The 25,429-nt window shown below is 38.1% G+C and overlaps 1 protein-coding gene across 1 annotated transcript in view; it reads left to right on the top strand.

Moving 5' to 3' along the window:
- LOC106094757 (intermembrane lipid transfer protein Vps13D) overlaps positions 1-25,429 on the top strand; it is a 502,283-nt gene that overhangs the window by 223,648 nt on the left and 253,206 nt on the right. Inside the window, exon 11 of the mRNA XM_059360895.1 lies at positions 13,556-13,808. Within this exon, the coding sequence (XP_059216878.1) occupies positions 13,556-13,808 (253 nt within the window). The remainder of the gene's footprint in view (positions 1-13,555; positions 13,809-25,429) is intronic.

Here is a 25,429-nt window from a genome sequence, read left to right as displayed (position 1 = left end):
AAGGAACAGGGGCAAACTTCTCACATATCAATGAGAAGCAGTCCCATTTAAGTTAAGTTCAATGATAAGGGACCTCCTATAAGCCAAAGATAAGCCGAGTCCGAACGGTGACCTCCGATAGGCATGCATATTAAAATAACAATTTTGAGAAGTTGTGTGGGTAGGTGTAAGAGCATTTTCGCTCAAGAAAAAAAAGTCGAAAATATGTGTTATAGCATGCACAATTTAAGAAGTTGTGACGGATGGTGGATTCACTCCTGAAAGAGGTATATTTATATGCCTGCATGTTGGAAGCAATATGTGATTTCGCCACTGGGAAGCAACATCAATTTGCTTTGTTTCTGTTTCTTCTTCTTTTATTGAAAATTAATTCCATATTGTGGATTTTAATCTGGCTCGGGGTTATGAGAAAAAAAAAAAAAGATGACGTTATTTTTTGCTGGTTTAATTATCTTTATTTCTGCCAATATTTCAAGAAATCTCGATTCTCATCTTCTTGGAAAGATTTTTACAAAAAAAAAAAAAAAATAAATAATTAACATATTTTTCTATCCACCACCGAAGGATGGGGGTATATTGAATCGAAATATCCATTTCCGACCCGATCTGAGACGATCTAGCCATATTCGTCCGTCTGTTGCGATCACGCTACAGTCTTTAAAAATAGAGATATTGAGCTGAAACTATGTTTTGTCCATAAGCATGTTAAGTTCGAAGATGGGCTATATCGGACTATATCTTGTAATAGCCCTCATATAGACCGTTCCGCCGGTTTAGGGTCTTAGGCCCATAAAAGCCACATTTATTATCCGATTTTGCTGAAATTTGGGGCAGTGAGTTGGGTAAGGCTACTCGATATCCTTCTTCAATTTGGCCCCGATTGGTCCAGATTTGGATATACCTGCCATATAGAGCGATCTCTCGATTTAAGGTTTTGGGCCCATTTAAGGAGCATTTATTCTCCGATGTCTCCGAATTTTGAGACACTGAGCTATGTAAGGGTCTTCGACATTCTTGTTTAATTTGGACCAGATCGGTCCAGATTTGAATATAGCTGCCATATGGACCGATCTCTGGATTTAAGGTTTTGGGCCCATAAAACACGTATTTATTGTCCGATTTCGCCGAAATTTGGGACAGTGAGTTGTGATGAGTCCTTCGACATCCTTCCTCAATTTGCCTCAAATCGGTCCAGATTTGGATACAGCTGCCATATAACCCGATCTCTCGATTTAAAGCTTTGGGCCCATAAAAGGCGCATTTATTGTCCGATGTCGCCGAAATTTGGGACAGTGTGTTAAGTTAAGCCCCTCTACATACATCTGCAATATGGAACAGATCGGTCCAGATTTGGATATAGCTGCCATATGGACCGATGTCTGGATTTAAGGTTTGGGCCCATAAAAGACGCATTTATTGTCCGATGTCGCCGAAATTTGGGACAGTGAGTTGTGATTAGCCCTTCGACATCTTTCTTCAATTTGGCACAGATCGGTTGAGATTCGGATATAGCTACCAAAAGGATCAATAGTTTGTTCTACAAAATTGAACAATGACTTGTACTTATAAGACCATCCAATAGCCGTGTCTTCTTACGCAAATACCATTTTCTGCTCGATCGGCATAGATAGATAATCTATCTATATCTTTATTAATAAAAATTCAACTATATAAGTATTATATTCTTGGTTAGCTTAAATAACTCAATGTTTTTGTATCAAACGCCTGTCTCATTTATGTTTAGTTTAAGTCTTGTATCAAATAATGCCTGTTAAAGCACATTTTATATATTTAATCAAATTTCTCCAATCATCCTCTCATTGGCCGTTCAATATATTGATCATTTCATGTTCATCTAGCTTTTTTTCCCAAAGTACAGTAATCGAAACTCTTTTAGCACTGGACAAACTCCTACAAAATGTTTGATATTTTCGATAGCCTGTATGTTGAAACTGGTCGAAAAAGTCAGTAATCCCGGCCAATCGACGTTTCGATCTCTTGCTATATTTCTCAAATCTTTCACCCAAAACAAATTCCTTTCAATTAGTGTTCTCGTTAGCTTTTTTGGCAACCAATTATAATGATAATGCAGCAAAACATTATTAATATATTTCAAATGTAGACCCATCGTATATATATGGCTTTCTTCAGCATTAGTTTCCAACATCAGCACATTATTTGGCGTATTTTTCGGCAACCGTAAAATTTTTTTCATAAACAAGCGTTGAAATTTGTCTACTTCATAAGAATGTCTGAAACCCCATACTTGAGATGCGTAGCTCTGTGTTGCTCTACGAGCTGCTAAGTAAACCTTTCATTTCATACGTAGACTGATGCGGTTCTCCTTCATTGTGTGGTTCCAAGTCGTATTAAGAGCATTCTTAGCTTGCTAGTTTCCCTTTTCTAAATGCTTTTGAAAACTCAGCTTTGGAGTAAAACTCTTAAATAATTAAATTCAGAGGTAATTTTGACTTCTTCCTCTTTATAATACCACTTTTCTCGTGAGCTTAATCTTCCATCTGAAATTTTGACATATTGACTGAACGGTTTCATCTGTTTGTTCCATCCGGTTTGCAATTTGTCAATCATTCGTTGCATTATTTCTATATCATCAGTGATAATAACAATATCATCTGCGTGTAAAATTCTCAAATTGATACCATTGCACTTCAGTCCGTCCTCCTGGATATCATGCAAATCGTTGATGTATAAAGCGAATTACAGGAGTGATAGCAAACATCCCTGTTTTACGCCAACTTTAGTTTGAAAATATCCGGACGTTTCCCCGTCCATACAGCTTACTGTGTATTATCGTATATGTTCTAAACAAGCTTAGCAAATTTATAAGAGACTCCCAGTTCAAATAATTTAGAAATTAAGGCTCGTCTGGACACATTGTCAAAAGCAGCTGAAAAGTCTACAAAATAAGCTTAGTCTTTTTTCTTCTCGTCTGGTTTAAGACTTACCATTGCAGACAAGTTGTATATATTATCGTATGTGGAATAGCTTCGCCTAAATTCTGATTAAAATTCATTCAAAACATTCTCAGATTCTACCCACATCCGTAATCGCTTGTTAAGAATCCCCATCATTATCTTTGCAATATAGCCTGATAAAGCAATTCCTCTGTAATTATTGGGTTGATCACAATCTGTTTTTTTATATATTGGGTATATAATAGCTTTAACAAATGACTCGTCAACGTTTTCACCTTCCAGTATCTTATTATACTTTCTTAACAATATGTTATGAAAATCTTCCGTTGCATTAACGAAGAACTCATATTGCACTCTGTCCTCGCCTGGAGCTTTATTGGCTTTCATCTTACGGAGTGTTGCTCTTAACTCAATTATTGATATTGGTTCATCTAAATATTGATTGAATCTAAAGGGAGGTGCATATTGAATAGGGTTAACAACTTGTATGGGATCCAATAGGTGCATAAAGAAGTCTAAGCTCATCTGTCGTTACGTTACTGCCAATTTGAAATTTTTAATTTCTGACTTCCTTTATACAACGCCACCATTCTTTAGAATTATTTACAGTATGAATCTTTCCAATCATATTATGAAGATAATTTTCTTGGCTATTTTTACAAATAAATAAATAAATATTTATAATAAATATTTGTTTTTTTCTTCAGTCTCACCAGTTTTTCTGTATGTTTTGAACAGTCTACAGCACTTTTCTCGTACTTTGTTGCATTTTGAATCATACCACTGTTGTTTAGAGACAAAATTAGCTTTCGCTGCTGACGAATTTATCACTTCCGTAAGGTCGCTTAATTTTAAACTTTCCATGTTTTCAATTTTATTTATCTTGATCGACAATCTATTATGATATTCCCTTTTTCGATTATCCATCCATCGAATTTTTGATAAAAGATTCATGGTTTTTGTTTTGGGGGTAACCCCTTTGACTTTTTAAATTTATTATTATAGGCATATGATCCGAACAAGCCTTATTATCAAAGTTAAAAAGTTCCACATTTTTTAAAAGCTCATGACATACTCCGCATATATCTATAACCGACTCACCAATTGTGTTGTACTTATAAAAGTAAAGTTGTACTTATAAAAATAAAAGTTGTACTTATAAAAGTAAAGTTCTTCCGTCCAGAAATAATAGGTTATTATCAGTCATGAATTCTATTACTTGCCTTCCTTAGCGGTTGATTATTTTGTCTTCTGAACATCTACTTTTTAAACCCGATTAAAATAAATTAATCATCAATCTACTGTTTAAACTCTCCAATTCTGGCATTTGAGTTTCCCATTACGATTGGGTTTACAACATCATTATTTAAGCACAGGTTTGAGAGACTTTCGAACTTCATGTCCCAAAACACGGTTCTGAAATAGGTTGGTACCAATGAAAAACAAACCTCGCTAGTTGCAAGTTTAAGCAGGTTTCCTTCTTCTATCCTAGATACATATGAATATATTCCCATGCACTTCATTCGGTTGCTTACTCCTGGTATAAGACCCTCTGTTGCTCTTCCATATCTGCTGAAACGCTTTGTAAATCCTTGAAACTATTTTTTTGCTGACTCGTATTTGTCTTCAATTATATGATTTTCGATTAGTATAGTTTTTGAGTTTTACGTTATATGAAATGATAGATATACGAGTAGTTAGTTGATTTTTGTTGCTGTTTAGTGATAATGAATTTTTTATTTTTAGTTTTTTCATTCTATTTGATTCCCGCTAAGACGAATTGATAATTCCTTAATTTGTTCGTTTGTTTTTCAGTTCTTCAATTCCGTCGTATTTGCCTGCAACCACTTTTAAATTATAATTCATCATAAACCATTTATCATTTACTCTCATTCTGTCTTCCCTTACAACAATTTTATGGTCTTTGTTTATTGTGAGAAGTTTCCGTTTTATATTCAAAAGCTTTTTCTTCTTTTGCTGTTTTATTGGAGCCATGTATCTCTCAATAGTAATTTTTGAAGTAGCTAATACTCCTCAGCACCTTATTTACCGCTTCTTGATTTTCTAATTCGACTAAAGCAGCCATCATATTAAACCTTTCATAGATCTTTCTCACATTTATTATTTTAAGCTTGATTCCCATGTCATTTTGTAGTAAATTTTGTACTGCTTTATAAACTGATTTATTTGTGGGAAGACGCCTTATAAACAATTTAGTGCGTTTGATTTGAGATTTCAACCCATTTATTTGTCTTTTTTTCGAGGTTTTCATTTTGCAGTGAATTTATCTGTGTACTAACCGAAGTAATCTCTTTGATATCATCCTTTGTTGGAAGATTTTTTAGTTTTTCATCAAGGTTGGAGTTAATATTGCTTTTGATAATGGAAATAAGGTGTGTTGTTTCAATAATAATTTTTTTTATTAGTTTGTTTTTTTTCGGCGTAGTTTCAGATAATTGCCTCTTGGGTGTATGACTATGGTTATCCATCCGTTTCGATGACAGTTTATACGATAAATTCGAATGATCGCAATGGGCCAGTTACAGCTGAAATTACTTGCGCAAACTGTTGGCATATTTCCTCAATTACAAAGTAACCGATGACGATATAATAGTCATACGAACAGCAGGTTTGAGGAAAGAGCGCAGCTGATGTTTGTAGAATGTTTATTGTACTTTTAGTTGTGATGAAGTATTTCCAATGGTTTTCTAATATATTTTGTTAATTGTTGAATTAAATTATTGTGAAATTGCTGCTTAACCACCGAATGTGTTACTTTGCCTTCTTCGTCATTGAATATATACGGTGCACGGATCTAAATTTAAATAGAAACGGTTTGTGAGATTTACTCTTGCTCGATCGGGTTATTGCTGGATTTCGGATCGGATTTATATCCCGAATTTCTTGTTTTTAATTTTGTTTGGTAATACAAACTTAAACCTTCTGGCATAAGTTGGATTTGTCTCCGTTACATTTTTTTCATGGATTTTCTTTTCGGAAAATTAATTTTCATATGTATTCTACACAAATCAGAGCAAATATCGTTTGATTGATGCCAATTTCATTAAAATCCATTCACCCGTTTGACCGTAATATGTACCACAAACTCGCCTTCGCAACACCTTGGCCTTTTAATAAAGGGTGATTTTTTTGAGGTTAGGATTTTCATGCATTAGTATTTGACAGATCACGTGGGATTTCAGACATGGTGTCAAAGAGAAAGATGCTCAGTATGCTTTGACATTTCATCATGAATAGACTTACTAACGAGCAATGCTTGCAAATCATTGAATTTTATTACCAAAATCAGTGTTCGGTTCGAAATGTGTTCAAATTTTGACAAATTTTGTTCAGCGATGAGGCTCATTTCTGGTTGAATGGCTACGTAAATAAGCAAAATTGCCGCATTTGGAGTGAAGAGCAACCAGAAGCCGTTCAAGAACTGCCCATGCATCCCGAAAAATGCACTGTTTGGTGTAGTTTGTACGCTGGTGGAATCATTGGACCGTATTTTTTCAAAGATGCTGTTGGACGCAACGTTACGGTGAATGAACACATTTCGAACCGAACACTGATTTTGGTAATAAAATTCAATGATTTGCAAGCGTTGCTCGTTAGTAAGTCTATTCATGATGAAATGTCAAAGCATACTGAGCATCTCTCTCTTTGACACCATGTCTGAAATCCCACGTGATCTGTCAAATACTAATGCATGAAAATCTTAACCTCAAAAAAATCACCCTTTATTATAAATATATCTCTGGAAAAATATCTTTCGATTCATGCCAATTTTAATACAATTTATTCAGTGTTTATTCGCATATGACATGTATTGATAAAATGTTTTGTATTGTTGTGCAGCCTCGCAAAACTTATACAAACAACAAAAATGCGAATGCCTCGCACGCCAAAGCCGAGCTTTAAGGAATTGGCTGACCTACATGCCAAATAGGGCCTTGCACATCATACCCCCACAATACCCTTAGCTAAATAGTGATACTCTTCCTCTCCCATCATTCGTTTTTCTTATTCTCATCACTAATACTCCCACCTATGGCTTTGCATTCACACACCCATAACGAATGCTTTAGAGAAACCCAGCAACAATTTGCTGTGAATATTCTTCTTTTTCTTTTATTGAAATTTAATTCCTAATTTTCGTGGTTTTTCTTATCGAAAAATTACTTTTCATATATATTCGTCGTTTCTCTGGAAAATTATCATTCGATTGATGTAAATTTCATTAAAATCTATCTAGCCGTTTAGCCGTAACATATATCACAAAATTGCTTTTATTAAACCCTTGACCGATTAATATTATATACTACATTTGATTTATTATAATTTTATAACTGATAGACTCAATACATAAATAAAGTAATTAAGAATGAGATTTGCGAATTCTCATAAAATGTCATTTGCTTATTAAAATTTAACGTCTTATATAGTGTAATTACGGCTAAAAATTTTAAACTTTAGTTTACAAATTTACATCAGTCAGTGAGCCAAGGCCAATCAATTGTGGTATTTCTTTATTGGGGTTACTGACTTGCATATATAACGACTGAATATAGGTGACAATTGGGACAGTCATAATTGCTTACAAATTTAATATAGACGTAGACGAATAATGCTATTCCAATGCAAAGAGCCAATAACTAACAGTGTGATGATGAATCACTGTCGATTTCAATAATTGTGGCATATGTCCAATGTCAATGGATTTCAGCTGCCAAAAATGCTGTCTTCTGTGGAAGAATGGAAGGCAAATCTCGAATATGATGCTATAGCACTCCCCTTACTTTTCGTCAATTTGAAGTGTCCGCTAACTTCTCTTCAGAAATGGGTGGAGCACGAGATGGCGGAGTGTGTGTTTTGATCGTTTGTAGCTTTTGTGGTCGGGATGTGCATCTGTTAAGACGTCGATGGTGCTGTCTTCTATCCGTTGTAAGCTTGACTATAACATTATAAGTTGAGAAGTTGAAAAACGATTGACTGAGTTGTTTTTGCAGTATCTTCCTCCTTTTTCACCTTGTTTCCTAAATGTTGCATATCAGCTCGCATATTGTTAAAACTTAACTGATTCATACTTTCATCTTTTCTGATTATGTTGACTGTAGATTCTTTGATGGTTGTCTGTTCTTTTAGTAGCTCCAACACGTGTTTGTCTTCATTTGCTCTTTCTATATTTGTAGCCATTTGGCCAGTATATTCAGAGTCCAAGACACCAAATAACGAGCGCGCGAGATTTCCACTACATTAAAAGCCCCTCGTCTACTGCGCGTGGGAAATATTTTCGTTGTCCCAGCTTCTAGCTGTTTTTGGACTTGAATAGTGTTCTTCGATGGAACATTTGCACAATTCATCATACATCATACATCCTGATAGTCGATCTGGAGACACCCCTCTGGATATGAAGTTTGCCGGATTGCCTTTGTTCCAACATGTCGCAAATGAGTGCCAAGCGATTTGTCTTGGATTTGCTTCACCTTGTTGGCAACGAACATTTTCAATGTTGATGGTTTCAAGTTTATCCAGTACAGTGTAATCTCCGAATCTGACCAGAAAACAGTCCTTGCTTCTTCGTAGCCTAATTCTGCTCTGACCTTTGTCGTCAGTTTTGCTCCCAATTCAGCTGCACACAGTTCTAGCCTTGGCAACGTGATCTACTTAATGGGTCCGATTCTTGATTTTGAATATAGGAACCTAAATATCTGCCTCCCGTCTTGCAAGGTAGCTCTAAGATAAATCCCTGCACCATACGCTTTATCTAAAGCATCTACAAACGTGTGAATTTCAACCAAGTCGGTTGACCTTCCCCTTGGTAATAACTGCACACTCATTTACATCACTCTTAAAACAAAATCGATCTGCACATCGATCTCCTTGAAAACAGAGAATGTTCTATTTACTGAAATCGCAAATTACCTATGTGTTTTGCTGAATAGGAAATTGAACTTCAAATCCAACATTTTGGAAAGGGCAAGAAAGCTAACTCTTGCCCTGTACATCTGCAAGAGAGTCATTGGCACAAATTGTGGGTTTAAACTTTTGTCAGATCTATAACGCTATATGGTGTTGTGCTCTGGTTGACGGCGCTTCAAAAGACCACCTACTGTTCAATACTCAACCGGATCCAGAGGATGGCTTGTTTGTTGATGGCTTGCATCACAGCCGCAATGAGGACGACACCATTTGATGCACTGAATTTTGTGGTACACCAAATACCTCTGGGCATTGCGGCGAGACAACGACAATGAGCGACAGCGACACTTTCTTAACCTTGACACAATGTCCAAAGTTTCAGGCAGCGTAGATAACACCCCGCCTGCGCCGAATTTTGATAAAAAGTACTGTACCACTATGCCTGATAGAACCGACTGAAACAACGATATCCCTGGCTATTGCAGTTACATAGAGGTTCCAAACTAAACGACCAGGTGAGCTTTGGGGTGTACTTTAAAGAGCTAGAACTGGTCATATCGAAAAGGGTTACCTATTCCACTGCAGTATGTACCAAGAGGAGTTCCTTGCAATTAAAGAAGTAATGGAACGGCTTAGATTTAATGTCATAATGACAACTGACATTTATATCGTCTCAGACAACCAGGCATCCATTAAATCCCAGGAGATCGTATTTCTGAATTCAAAAACCGCCCTCGACTGTCGCAGATCTCTCAACAAGATAGCTGAACAGTTAAAAATTCAGCTGTTCTGGGTGCCGGGCCACATAGATATCCCTGGGAATTGTAAAGCGGGCGAGCTTGCGAGACTAGGAACTACCTTACACATTGCCGGGAAACTGGAATCTGTAGGTATGCCTCTAAAGACACTTAAGTTAAGTTTTCAGGAAAAGGCCCGAAGGGCAAAGAATGATAGATAGTCTGGCTGTAAGCATTCCAAAACTATATGGCCTAGTCTAGACTTGAAGAAGTCTACCGCTATGCTGTAACCGGTTAGAATAGACGTCTCATGCATTGCGTCGGTCATGACAGGTCACTGTCCGATCGGAGAAAATGCTGAGAGACTGAAGGTTGCGGCTTTTGCCGAAACTGTGAGGACATCGAAGAAGAAAAGACAATAGAACACCTTCTGTGTGTGTATCCCGCACTGGGACTCAGAAGGAGTTCCACTTTAGGTTCTCATTTCTTTGAGAACTTGTCTGATTTAGCGGATGTGGACATTCGAAAATTGTTGGGCTTTGTAAAGCGATCTGGATGGTTCAAAGGTAGGAACTAGAAGGCATTTTCCTTCTCCTGTTCTTGTGGTATCACATGGGCGAAAAAGGTCTAAGTGAGTCTGATGGCAAAATGCCACTTTAACCTAACCTTAAATCTTTAATTTTGCGTTATGTCAATAATTTTTTTATTGCTAATAATGATAATGCTTCATCAACGATATTTATATATATAAAAATTTTCCGGATTTGCAAGTAAAACATTCTATTTCAACTTTTATATAAATTTTTTTTGACATATGCAATTTTTATTAATTTTCAAAAATTTTATCATTAGAAGAAATTTCATTCCACGTTGGTCTTTAAAGAAACTCACTTAATTTTGGTATACTAGAAAGTTTATTGAAATTTTTCCTTAAGAAAAAATATTTTTTCTTTAAATATTTAATTGATATTTTGTCTTAAAAATTTTTTTATTGAAATTTTGTCATAAAAATAAATTTGTCCTAAGGAAATATTTCACTGCAATTGAAAATTTGAAATTTTGTCTTTATAAAACTGTCTTTTGTCTTTATAAAAACTTTCATTGAAATTTTGTATTTAAAAAAGAATTTTAGAATTTTAAAAAAGAATATATCGAAATTTTGCCTTAAGAAAAATTGTCATTTGAATTTTGCCGTTAGAAAATATTTTATTGAATTTTTTCTAAAAACAAAATTGTAATAAATTTATTCTGAAGGCAAACTTTCAATGCATTTTTTTCGTAAGACAAAATTTCAATGCAATTTTTTCTAAAGACAAAACTAAAAAGAAATTTTTTACAATCCATGGCAGCCGGTTGTACGCACTGGATTTACCCGATGGAATCCTCATCGGCAAGGGCTGCTGCCTCAGTGCACGTGTTCGTTCTTTTTCGACATGGGAGAGGCACATCCCGGCGTGTCTTCTCCGCACGTTCGTGTTGAGATTGAAAAGGCCCTGGTTCTGTTCAGTTTGCCCGTACCGCTTTCATCATTGGTCGGTATCGGTGAGGTGTAACTGGAGTGGGTACATTTCCTATCTTGCTCTGGCCTTACGTCACTCCGGGAGTATAGTCACACTGAGTATGTTGGAAAGTGCTGTTCGAACATAGACAGCAAACGTCGTCGTTGTTGCCTTCTGTGTCCTCGTCGACTATGTGACAATCACGACCGTGCGACAATATTCGCAACAACAGCATCCCAGCCCCAATATCGCTGGACCAGTGCCGGGAAGTGTACCTTTCTTGCAATTGAATTGTAATGGCCTGAGAGGCAAGATCGACGAGAAAGCGGATTTTATGAATCGGAGGAAAATATTGGTTGCAGCAATCCTGGAGACAAAGCTCACGAACACCTCCAGCCTGCACAGTTGTCACGTATACAATGTGCTACGTAAGAATCGCTTAAGGAATGGAGTTGGGGGTTGGGCCTTTGTGATACTCCATTCCGTGCAGTATAGACCCATCTCACCTGCGCCTGGCGCTAGTGATCCCAACATGGAGTATATGGGGATAGCAGTCAGGTCCGGTACTGCTGAGATAGAGCTGTACAACGTGTACATACCGTCGGTTGGTAGTTGTGATCCAGTTAATGGCCAAGCTTACAAGCCCGACGTAATTGGGCTACTATCTGGCCATAATCTCTGAGCGCCGGATGTTTATCAATCAAAAAAATACCGATTGGGTCGGCTTCAGAGTGTACACCAATAGCCGCTTCAGTGAACTGACACCCCCCTCAAATATGCTATTTGCCGAGAGGAAATTTCGAGACATCATTAAGGCAGCATCCGCTCGTTTTATACCAGTTGATCGAATACCCCAAGTTCGGCCCAATTTCCCGGCGCAGACGGTGGTACTCGCAGACGAGCATGATGGGATTTGTTGCATAGACCCAACTAACCTCAGAATCATCGAGCTGAATTTAGAAGTTAACAGGGTAGTCGAACATATGCGGCATTTGTGGCTCTAGCACTTTGATCCATGTAACTTAGGTACCGATTTAGGGAATCTGTGGTCTACTGTTAACTCACTCTCGAACCCCGGTAGACGACGACAGAACCTCAGCCACTTTTGGCGACGTTGCCATGACTGATCCAAAGAGGTGCGCTGTCAATTTATTGTGCATCCCGAGCTTGGCAAGGAGGAAATCCATTCGTCGTATCCGTGGTCACCGAGCCGATGGACAGCTAGCACAATTTACCGTGGACGAAGTTACGAATGTCATCCGTGGCGCCAAGTCATCGTTGGGCCCCGACGGAATCTCTACACTGATGCTGAAGAATCTGGATCAATCTGAAGTCGAGTAGCTTACTACTGTCCTCAACCTGTCTTTGAACACTCTTATAGAACCCGATGTCTGGGAAATGTGCAAAGTGATCCTGCTACTAAAGCCTGCAAAGGACCCGAGTAAGGGGGTGTCGTACAGACCGATCGACCTACTGTCACTAGTAGCCAAGACGCTTGAGTGACTACTCCCGAGCCTCGTTGGAGAATTTCCATTTGCCGAGCATCAGCATGGATATGGAAGACTGCAAAACATAACAACTGTTTTCTATCCTAGCCGTGCGAAGACATAACTACATGCTGACTAAGCAATACCTTCTAGGTTCTTATCGCAAAGATCATCCAAATCATCATCTTGTAGATAGGCATTCATCGTACAGAAGCCTTAAATTAGATCTACATGATCTAGAGCGTGATGTCCAGCGCTACAAGAGAGAACCTCTAGATCAAGCGGGACCAGACAACATTCATGCAGACACGGTAGCAAATGCGGTGAATAGCTACCGGGTGAATGTGATGCTTGGAGAATGACCGCCTCCCATTTCACCTGCTGAAATTGATCTCCTCGGCAAACCAAAGTAGTTCTGGCTCAATTGTGATCCGGGAGATGCAGCCGCCTCAATTCCTACAGAGAAAAGATTGATGCCGACGTGCAGGATGTTTGTCCCAATTATGACCAGCGACCACACGACACAGTCATTTGTTTAACTTCCCAGTCAGACCCACTCGTCTCAGACCCAGATCGCTCTGGACCCACCCCATCTTAGTCGCAAAGTTCCTGGATCTGGACACTCAACAGAATCAAGCAGACCAAAGAGAGAACAAAACGCACTGCTACACCACTTCACTGCTATTAAAGCTTTGGTGCTTTGGCACGTTTTCATTGCTAAAATCATACAAATAAAGATTTTTTTCAGTGTAAACATTTTTGCAGTGAGGTATGTCACTATTTTTTAAATAGTCGAATGTAAATATTCAAAGCTTAATTTTGTTCCTTTTACAAAAAAAAGGCGCAGCGGAGCGGACCTGGTTCAAAGAGTTTAGTATAAAACTTGTTTTAAAACATGTTTGTAACTAATGCTTTCAGCAATAAATATTATTGAATTCACAGTTTTAAGAATTTTATTGTTTTATTTGCAGAGATATGTGAATTGTCTCATGAATTACATGTAACAATTAGATCCCTGGATTTAATATTGGTGAGGAACGATTTTGAGCTTGCCAAAGCAAATGTTTCGAACGTGCAAGTACATATTAGCAGAGATGATTTCCTTCAGACCGTACGTGGGAGTTTGGGATCTATTTCAATATATGATTTGACTTCGTACGGACACCTATATCAAGAAAAATTCTCAACATCAGGAATGGAAGCTCTAAGTTTTAAATATTCACGGTAAGTGTTTAATTTCTTTTAATAATGTACCAAAGACATAATTGCCTGCAGAATCTTTGACGTTTTCGTACATAAGTAAACGCGAATTTTTGTCCGTATCGGCATTTTAAGTTCAAAAACATTTTTTAATACGAGTATTCGGATAAAAATTGTCCCTGAAGGTTCTTCTTAACCAAAATGGTTACATGGGAAGTTTACTTCATGAAAGTACACATGATGCATATATAATGTTTTTTTTTTTATCGATTTAACCCTTTTTGTCGATAGGGTCACCTAGCTATGAAGCTACGAAGTCCCAAAGCTGTATTTTCACCGTATCCAATCTATCCACTATTGTGATACAGAGTGTTATAGCTTAGTGAATATGTTTGTACTTGGTGCGCCAGAGAAACTTACTTTTTGAAAGGTCAATGAAAACAACATTTTTGTTTTTTGGCGACCCCTACTGTACACACTCTGATTAAGTCGATTTTTGAAATTCGTATCCACTCTGAAGCATATCAATCGGTATGTTGCCAATGGCGTCGCAAATTTTGTTCTTGAGGTAAGCTAAGTACCTGTATCGCTCAAGAGGAGAAGAGATTGACCCTTCGATTAGAATATGGATGGACTTTTTACTTGGCTTAGTATAGATTGAAAAGAGAATATTAATCCGCCCCATGCCACTTTGGACATACGTAAACCTAAGCCAGTAATCGGCTTGTTGCGGGCTCTTAATACTAAAAAGTTACCTTTAAAAATCATCTAGGAAAATCTAAGCTAGAAATTCCGTGCTACTTACAAAATCCTTAATTGTTTTCCATACCACACTCCTAAGTTTGTTCGTGTCTGGTATTGTGTCCCCACATAATTACCGGTGCCTGTTTGCCGTGAAAGCTAGGCAACGACATATGAAATACTCCAACATCTCATCATCTTCCCCATATGCTCTACACATGCTATCAGTTACTGCATAGATTTTGCACAAGTGAGCTCGTTGTCTTATGCGTCCCGTTAGATACCGAAAGCTATACTGACCTCCTTCTCACTTTCCTACAGTAATAGCCTCGTCTTCTTTCGATTCGGATCTTCCCATAGGATTTTCGCCGTTCTACCGATCGTTTCACTTTTCCACAGTTTTACATACGCGATCGTCGACACGAAAGGGTTTGGGTTAACCAATTTTATTGACGGCAGTGTTCTGGTCTTCACCGCCAAATAGTCTGCTCTTTCACTATTCTTATTCCGCTACGACCTGGCACCCAACGATGCGAATTGTGCCATTGTCAGAGAAGGCGCTAATCTCTGTCTTTCACTCCAAGACAGACGTTTGCCATCTGCCAGACCCTTTTGGGCCCTTATGCATAGCTGAATAGGATCCTTACCTCTAAGAAGTATTATAACTCCGTCTGCGTACCATACGGGTTAAAATCCTTCCTCAGTCATAATCCGTAGTTGGTTATTCATGGTGTTCACCCATAGGAGTGAAGATAAAATGCCCACCAGCCTCGTGCCTTGTGCCACTTTCTCCCTTATATTTATGTCATGGGGCCCACAAGTTTTTTCTTAGATTTTATTTTGTTATTCAAATTATATATACAGCCTTAAGGACGAGGCTATTCTATCTTCGCATGCCTTTAATTTGCTTAGACTATCGACCTTCTCCGGCAAATAGAAGGCCGCATCGCTTTCAGGCTAATTGAGAGGCTTGGTGCGAATGATTCTAAGACTCTCACTGTTGGGGAGAGAGACTCCCTAAATTGGGCTCTTGAATTCGCTGCACAGGACCCCAAAGAATACACGTGTAGATTCGGAAATTGCACCGCAGTCAGCCAAAATGCTGCGGTCTCCTGGAGGGCATCCAATGCCTTGAAGAACTAGGGCGAACAATAGTAAGATGGGTCCAAGAACCTTTGCTAATGTCGCTAGGGACAGTTTGGTGATGGCAGTTGTCGACAAGGGAGTAGAACAGGGCGGATCATCGGGTTGGATTGGGCTCACAGTGTGCCCCAGCGGGGAACGGAACGAAACTCAAAAAGTATTTTCGAAAGAACTTTCTTGTTTTTTGGAACATTATTCAAGGCAAAAAAAAAGGCAATACCATTACGGGGAATATCATTATAGATGTTTTCTTTAATAAGTGCTTTAAGCGGTCAAAATTAAGATTTACTACAGTAACAAAAATTTCTTTGATATGATGTTTTGCTTTGTCTGTCCCGGTATTTAAATTTGAAGACATTTAAATCGACTTCCGCATTTATTTTCGATTTTATACAGAAAGAGACATCTTCGACGGTTGTTTCAGCACCGAACCTTGCTGCAAACACAGTCCTTTTGATTCAAATAACCCAGCTACAGGAGGTATAGTCGTTAGGTTAGGTTGACATACACCTAAGCCAGTAATCGGCTTGTTGTCCGTCTAAAAACTATAAAGTACCCGAAAGGCTTCGGGTTAACCAAGTTTATTGACGGCAGTCCTCTGGCCTTCACCGCCAAATCATCTGCATTTTCATTTCCCCTAACTCCGTTATGGCCCGGCACCCAAACGATCCGGATTTTGCCATCTTCAGAGAAGGCGATAATTTCCTTCTTACACTGCAAGACTGTTCGTGGTCCTGGTTATTATTGCCCTCATGGCAATTTTACTTTCGGTAAAGATGTTCACACTCGATGTCCGCGCGTTAGCACCATACCACTTCACGAATTCCTTGATGGCCCGGATAGCCGCCTGCAGGACAGTATTATGGTCAGGCAGTCTAAAACAGATCTCAATCCCTGGGTTCTCAATGTAAACCCCCAGGCCCACTCTGTCCTCTAGCTTTGATCCATCCGTGTAACATGATCTTCCACATGGCAATACTAGGGTTCCGTCAATCCAAGACTGTGCCGATGGCAGTAGTGCCTCGCACTCGACTTCAAGGTTCATCTCAAGTATCCCATCGAAAATCTCTTCCCTTCCTTCCACGTTTCCTACCGTTACCTCCGTTATACCGCGATGGTATGAGCTGCTCCCATCATCACACTCAATCTGCATGTCAATGGGTTGGATATCTAGAATAGTCTCCACGGCCTTAGTGGCCCTTGTCCTCACGTTCCGCTTATGCCAACACCACATGTTCTCTGAACCTGTTGAATGGTCCTTACGTTGCACTTTTTCGCCATAGCAGTCCACCAAACTATTGAGGTGTTAGCAAGTATTGGGCTGATCACACTCCTGTAGAGCCAGTGGACTGTCCTCGGATTCGGGCCCCATTTCGAGCTTACGTCCAAGATCACACCTGTACGGTCAGCATCCGTAAAAGGTCATTTATGGTGGTCACCCATAGGAGTGGCGATAAAATGCAATTACAATTTATCCACCTGTTCCTTGGCATATGGTTTATCCAGTCTCTAAGGACCAGGTCCACTGGTACAGGTCTAAGGATTGGATAGGCATGCTGTTTGTATTTGAGCAGTTCGCTGGATGTCCTACTCTTTATCATGGTTTCCACAATACGTTCCATGGTTTTGAGTAGAAAGGACATAAGGCTTATAGGTCTGTAGGCCTTTGGTGTCGCATACTTGGCTTGCCGGGCTTGGGTATAAATACAAACTTTGACTCCTGCTAGGCTTTCGGAGTATATGCAAGTCCTAGGGACGATAGACTTGGCTAGATGAGGCGCCAGATAGTCTGCCTCTTTCTGTAGTAACGTCGGAAATATTTCATCAGGTCCGGTTGACCTAAATGGTTTGAAAGTCTTCAAGGATTCCATAACCATAAATTCCGTAAGTATGAACCTTCGGTCATCGTCATTATTCCAAGATTCCGGTGTCTCCGTGAGTCCCGTCCTATCCTGTGGAATATCGATAACCTCAACATGTACTCCGTTGTTTCTGCTCTCACTCCCATTTCGTCTACTAAAGTTTGAGTTTGGACATGGGGTTTTGAGAGAAACTTTTTTATTTTAGCAGCATCATTAACGCTATTGACCTGTTCGCAGGAAAGCTTCTAGGAGGCACGTTTTGATAATCTTATTGTGGGCCGTGTGTAATACACATCCCAATAAACTTCCGGTGTACAGTCGTTACAGGTCAGGTTAACGGAGTATGGTATCTGTTGCTACCGGAAGGTGTTGTATTGGTCGTAGCTGGAGCAAGAGAAGGAATAGTTGTAAGCGGGTATCAAGTAGTTGAATTAGATGGATCGGATGAATGTGATACATTAACATTGCTTGATGGAATTGCTAACGTTGCATTTGATGAACTTAATGAAGAAAAGTTCGACGTGTTGTTTGGTGCATTGCTAAAATTTGTATTTATATTAGTAGAAGAAGAATCGTTAGTAACTACAATATCCGAAGGTTTTTTTACGTTTCCGCAATGATTTAACTGGCTACTCCAAATTTTTCCAAACAGGAGGCATTTTCAAAAGCTTTATTTGTATCTACCGGATTTTTCCGTCAAGGCAATGAGATCTTTGTTGATGAACTCGAATTCCGTGTGGGTATGAGATTTTTGTTGATGAACTCGAATTCCGTGTGGGTATTTAAAAAAATGCGCAAAATACCATATCAAACGTTCTGCATTTTTTGTGTAATGCGTAAGTTGTCTGCAGTGAAAGTGGCTAATTCAATCAGCAAGCAACCATTGGTTCCTCCAGTTTTTGTACTGAACAATTAGGTTTTGAACAAATCATGATTGATTTTCTTTTGTTTTTAACAATTCAACAATTGAATGTTCTTTTAAACGATTTCAATTTGTAAATTTGATTAAAAAAGCTTGGACACATGAAGGCGGCGGAGAGTGGAATATCTACTTGTTAGAATTTTTTACTACTTTCATAGGAATAACACCAAGTAGTAAGAATAAAGTAGTGACAAATTCTAACGAAGACGGGATTGCCACTTGGGAATACAAAATAGTAGTATTGCGTTCCTATTCCTTAGATTGTATTTATTCATACAAACAAATAACCGAAACACTGAATTTGTTTTAAAATAATTGTTTATTGAATATTTTGTTAACTGTCTCTTGTTGCTTAATTCGCTGCCAGAACTTTAAAGTAAGACTAGTCGGACTAATTAAGCCTACGGAGGTTGTCATCAAAGTGAGATGATTGCCTCTGTGTAGCTCGACTTATATACTATTCGTGAGCGTATTTGCTAAATATGGTAGTGTATGAAAAGTAGTATTAATGGTTGATGTTAAAAGTAGTACAAAAATATTTCATTGTCTCGACCGTTAAATTCAAATTCAAATACAGTGTTGCATTTAAGTTCAAAAACAACAGCGTTAAAAATAATAAATTAACAAGAAGGCAAAAGAGAATAACAAAAAATAGATAAATATAAAAATAAATTGCTTCAGTAGGAAATTAAACGAAACAATGTACAATATGAGGTTAAACATTGTCTTTAAAAATAAATATATTTAAAAAAAAAATGATTACCGTTTGAAAAGACGTTATTGAAATATTTCGTTTAGAAAAAAAATGATTTCGTGAGGGCCTATGTTTAAGCAACATTTTGTCTTCAGGATATATTTCATTAAAAATTGTCTTTAGAGAAAACTTATTAAAATTTTGAAAATTTCATTGAAATTTAGTCTTAGAACATTATTAAAATGTTTTCTTTAGAAAAATATGTTTTGAAGTGTAAGGTTAGGTTTAAGTGGCAGTCTGCCATCAGACTCACTTAGACGTTTTCGTCCATTGTGATACCACAGGAACAGAAGAAGGAAGATGCCTTCTAGTTCCTACCGTTGAACCATCCAGATCGCTTTAAAGAGCCCAGTATCTTGCGAACGTACACATCCGCTATATCAGACAGGTTCTCAAAGAAATGAGAACCTAAAGTGGAACTCCTTTTAAATGCTAGTGCGGGACACACACACAGAAGTTGTTCTATAGTCTCTTCTTCCTCGATGTCTCTACAGCTTCTGCAAAATTCGTTGACCTGCCATGGCGGACAGACGGATTGAGACGTCTGTTCTAGCCAATGACAGCAAAGCAGTAGACCTCTTTATGTCTAGATGAGACCATCTAGTTTTGGAATGGTCGCAGCCCCCTCTTTGAGACCATCTATCATTCGTTGGCCTGGTCCTGAAAACTTAGCTTTCATGTCGCTAGAGACAAACCCACAGATTCCAGTGTCCCTGGAGTGTGTTAGGTAGTTCCTAGTCTTATGAGCTCGTCTGCTTTAGAATTCACTGGGATTTCTCTGTGGCTCGGCAACCAGAACAGGTGAATTTTGAACTGTTCAGCCATCTTGTTGAGAGATCTCCGACAGTCGAGGGCGGTTTTTGTGTTCAGAAATACGTTCTCCAGGGATTTAATGGCTGCCGGACTGTCTAAAAAGATATTATTGCCAATCGTCGTAATGACATTATGTCTTAGCCATTCCACCACTTCCTTAATTGCAAGGATCTCTGATTGATACACACTGCAGTGGTCGGGTAACCTCTTCGATATGACCATTTCTAGATCTTTGGATTACACCCCAAAGTCCACCTGGTCGTTTAGTTTGGAAGTCTATGTAACTTCTGTTACCAGGGATATCGTAGTTCCAATCGGTTCTATGAGGAATAATGGTACAGTAATTTTTATCAAAAACCGGCTCAGGTAGGGTGTAATCCACACTGCCTGGAACATCGGATATTGTATCAAGTATTACACAATATCCGTGGCCGCCACATGACCAATTAAAAAGCTCCCTAACCTCACGGCAGTGATCGCTGCAATTTGGGTAGCCACAATGTCCAGAGGCATAAGATGTATCATTAAATTCAGCGCATTAGATGGTGTTGTCCTCAGTGCGGCTGTGATGCACAAACACGCCATCCTTTGGATCCGGTTAAGTATTGAGCAGAAGGTGGATTTTTGAAGCGTCGTCCACCAGACCACAACACTATATAGCATAATAGGTCTGACAACTGCATTTGATACACGCGGTCTAAATCCCCAACTTTTGCCAATGGCTCTCTTGCAGATGTATAGGGCAAGAGTAGCCTTTCTTGCCCTTTCCAAAATGTTGGATTTAAAGTTCAGTTTCCTGTTCAACAAAACACCCAGGTATTTTGCGCTTTCTGTAAATGGAACATTCTTTCCACCCAAACAGACAGTTTCCACTGTAGGCAACTTGTATCTCCTGCTGAAAAACCACTTCTGTCTTTGTTGAAAATACTTTATGTTATTCTACTTTAGTTCAACATAATTAATTTGATTAAGTTACCTTAGTATTAATTGTTGTGTATTGAAAAAATAATTTTCATTTTCCATATCACTCTGTATACTGAATTTAAATAAAGCATACACATTTAAATTCCATTGCGTACATATTCTGTCTCAATAGGTTATGGGCCCAGAACTCATAACGCGAATTTTGAGCAAATAAGAATAATTCAAACTACATAATCTGGACTAGCAATTCAAAGGCCGTTGTTTCTGTTGGTCAGAAAAATATTGAATTGGTGAGCTTTGTGTACCGGGAACAGAAATTCAAAAGGTGAAATTTTCTGTTGGACAGAAAAATTGTTAAATTGGGAAGCTGTGTATACCTGGAAGAGCGATTCAAAGGCTGAAATTTTCTGTAGGTCAGAAAAATTTTTTGGAATTGGTAAGCTGTGTATCCTGATCTGTTGAAAAATGTCTACGTTTAATGGACGCATTCCGTTGTTCAACGGCAACAATTTTTTGACGTGGAAAACGCAAATGGAGGCTATTTTGCATAAAAATAGATTGCTGAATATTGTGAAGGGTGAAGAAAAATGTCCGGAAGTTCCAATTTTACCTCAAAATGCAACGAGTGAGCAGAGAACTCAATTTGAAACCAAGATGGAGACCCTGAAAAAAATCAAGGAAAAGGATATGGATGCAAGAGCCGAAATTTTGATATCCTTGGAAGCAAACATAGTGAGTATGGTGAGACATATCAAGTCATCAAGTGAAATGTGGAAACATCTGGAAGATACTTTTGATCGAAAGACTATCAGAAAGAAGATAGAGTGCTACAGGAAGCTGCTAAACTTCAAAATGTCTGAAAACCAGAGCGTGTCGGAATTTTTAATTGAATTCGACGTTTGTGCTGCTTCGATTCGTGAAATGGGTGTTGAATTGGATGAAGACCTTCTTGCGGTTATAATTGTAGATGCATTGCCAGAGAAATTTTCAGCTATTAAGGCTGCCGTGGATACTGCAAACGAATTTCCGAAAGTTGAGGTGTTGAAGGCGCGTTTGTTGGAAATTGGTGATAAAAATGCGTTAGATCAAGATTCTGCAATGAAAGCTAAACATTACGCAAGAAAGCAACATCAATATGGTTCAAATTACAACAAAACTCAAGCTGAAGGTATGTTCAAAAAGAAATTTAAATGTTTTCGTTGTAAAAAGAAAGGACATAAAGCCAGCGAATGTAGAGCAAAATTGTCATTTGAGGAAAACTCTCGCGGTGTTGAGGAAAAAGCAAATTGCATGGGTGCAACAGAAACTGCTATGATCGTGAAATCTAATCGCGAATGGATAATAGATAGTGGAGCGACTTCCCATATGTGTAATGAGGAATCTCTATTTATCCAACTCAACAAAGGCTATAATGGTAAAGTAAAACTGGCAGACGACAAAGAGGTATGTATCAAAGGTATTGGTAAAGTTTCGATTTTTGTAAATGTACAAGGAAAAAAGAAGACCATACACTTTGATAACGCACTATATGTACCACATTTGAAATGTAATCTTGTGTCGACCAGTAAAGCTACAGACTCCGGTTGTAAAGTAATCATGGAGGGCAAAAAGGCTTTAATTTTGAGAAAAAATGAAATTTTGATTGAAGGCCACAAGAGAAACAATGTATATTTCGTCAATTTGTTTGAAGATAAAAAGGCTGCAAATACAGTGCATCAAAGCAACGAAAAGAATTTTAATTTGTGGCATCGGCGATATGGGCACTTAAATTGTAAGGACTTAAGCCGACTTTCGTCTTTTTCTATGGTAAATGGATTGCCAAATTTGAATGCGATGCAAATTGATTGCGATGCTTGTATTTGTGGAAAGCAGACTAGATTATCCTTCCCACATAAAAATGAAAAATCTTCCACGGAAATATTGCAACTTATTCACACAGACTTATGTGGTCCTATGAAGTGTGAGTCTATTGGACGAAGTATTTATTTTGCAACTTTCATTGACGATTTCTCTCGTAAAGTGTATGTCTATTTTCTGAGACAAAAGAACGAATATTTAGAGAAATTTAAAGAATTTAAACAGGCTGTTGAAAATGAAACTGGAAAAAGGATAAAAATACTTCGAAGTGACAATGCAAAAGAGTTGGTTGGGGCAGATTTTTCGAATTTTTTGAAGAAAAATGGAATTAAACGTCAGCTAACAGTGGAGTACACCCCTCAACAGAACGGCGTTTCCGAACGTATGAATCGTACTTTGGTGGAAATGGGTCGTTCCTGTATGTTAGATGCTGATTTACCAACTTCCTTGTGGGCGGAATTGATTAACACGTCAGTGTATATAAGAAACAGATGTCCGACAAATCTAAACAATGAAAAAACTCCTGAAGAAATATGGACTGGTAAGAAACCTTGCGTGAAACATTTACGCCAAATAGGATGTAAGGCTTTCGTTTTAAACAAGAAGTCCAAATTCAAATGGGAAGCCAGGAGTGATGAACATATATTAGTGGGCTATTCCGTTGAATCAAAGGCATATCGATTATGGAGACCAGGCACTAAACAAGTTGTAAAAAGTCGTGACGTAAGATTCATTGAGAATGAATTGTACAAGAATGTGAACAAAACAAACAAAGAATTATTTTATGAATTTGAAATCAAATCTCCAAAAATTGATAAAGTGAATCAACGATTCGATGATGATCGGTCATCCGATGATGTTGACCATGAGACGGATGACGAGTTTTCTGAGTGTGACAACTCGGAATTTTCAAATGAAGACTGTCAAAGTGGTGAGAGTTCCAATGAAATTCCAAACGAGAATGTCAGAGATGCTGGAAGTAATAACCAAGACCAGTTTGAATCCATAAAGCAGAGGCTTAGATCGTGGACGTTTAAAAAAAAAGATGAGTCGTCTAATATGGTTGATGAAAAATGTATGGACCCAAGATCAATAAATGAGGCTTTATCATCAAATCATGCAGATGAATGGCGTAAAGCAATTGAATCAGAATACGCGTCATTGATGAAGAATAATACCTGGACTTTGACAAACTTGCCTGAAGGAAGAAAAGCTGTCGGTTGCAAATGGGTTTTCAAGTCGAAAATAAAACCTGACGGGACAGTTGAAAAACGAAAAGCGAGACTTGTAGCAAAAGGCTATACTCAAGTCATGGGCTTAGACTACGTTGATACATTTGCCCCAGTTGTAAGGCAAACTTCATTGCGATTGATTTATGCTTTGTCAGTGGAGCATAATCTTCAATTAAGACAATTGGATGTATCAACTGCTTTTCTAAATGGCACACTGGACGAAGAAATATACATGGAACAACCAGAGATGTTTGTTCAGGAGGCAACAAAACATAAAGTGTGTAAATTGCAAAAAGCCATCTATGGACTCAAACAATCAGGACGACAATGGTTTAAATGCATTGATGCTATAATTTTAGAGTTTGGATTACATCGATCAAACTATGACCAGTGCATTTATTATGTCCAAAGTGAAGATACACTTATGATTGTTGCACTATATGTAGACGATATAGTAATCGCAAGTAATAACCAAATGATGACCAAAAAATTTGTGAAGGCACTGCAATCTAAATTTGATATTCAAGACTTAGGCGTACCACAACATTGTATTGGTCTTGAAGTAAATGTAAAGCCAAATGAAGTATCGATTTCGCAGTCAGGATATATAAAGCTGTTAGTAAAGAAATACGGGCTAGAAAACTGCAAACCTGTGAAAATTCCTATGTCTGCAAATGTGAAACTAGAAAAGGACCCAAACAATGAAGAAGAAAGGGAAAAAGTGGATGAAAAAGTCTATCAAGAATTAATTGGTTATTTATTGTACGTAGCATTGCATAGTAGACCAGATATTGCATGTGCAGTTAACATGTTATCGCAATTTTCAAAAGACCCCCGGAAACAACATTATAATGCTGCTTTGCAAGTAATAAGGTACTTGAGTACAACAAGGAATGCAGCAATAATATATAAAAAGAATTCGGCACCTCTCATGGGATTCTGTGACGCCAATTGGGCTCAAGATATCAATGATAGGAAATCTCAAACTGGGTTCTGTTTTCTCCTAGCAGGTGGAGCGGTCACCTGGGAATCCAAAAAACAAAAGGTGGTTGCACATTCTAGTGCTGAAGCGGAATATATAGCTTTGACTGAATCAGCTAAAGAAGCCTCATATTTAAGTTACATACTTGAAGAACTTGGATTATTCAATGGCAAACCAATAAAAATACATACTGATTCTCAAAGTGCGCAAAAAATGGCAGAGTTCGGTTCTCATCATTCTCGAACAAAACATATCCACTACAAGTATCATTATATTAAGGACACAATACAAAATGGAGTTGTTGAGCTGCGGTACTTGCCTACACAAGATATGTTGGCGGATGTTCTAACAAAACCAGTACCGAAACCAAAACATATTTATTGTTCTAATAATATGGGCATTAAACTTAATTGTT

Source organism: Stomoxys calcitrans, chromosome 1 (genome assembly GCF_963082655.1).
Source record: "Stomoxys calcitrans chromosome 1, idStoCalc2.1, whole genome shotgun sequence".
NCBI lineage: Eukaryota > Metazoa > Arthropoda > Insecta > Diptera > Muscidae > Stomoxys > Stomoxys calcitrans.
The sequence above is the reverse complement of the archived record's forward strand: the minus strand, read 5'-3'. Positions and strand labels throughout refer to the sequence as shown.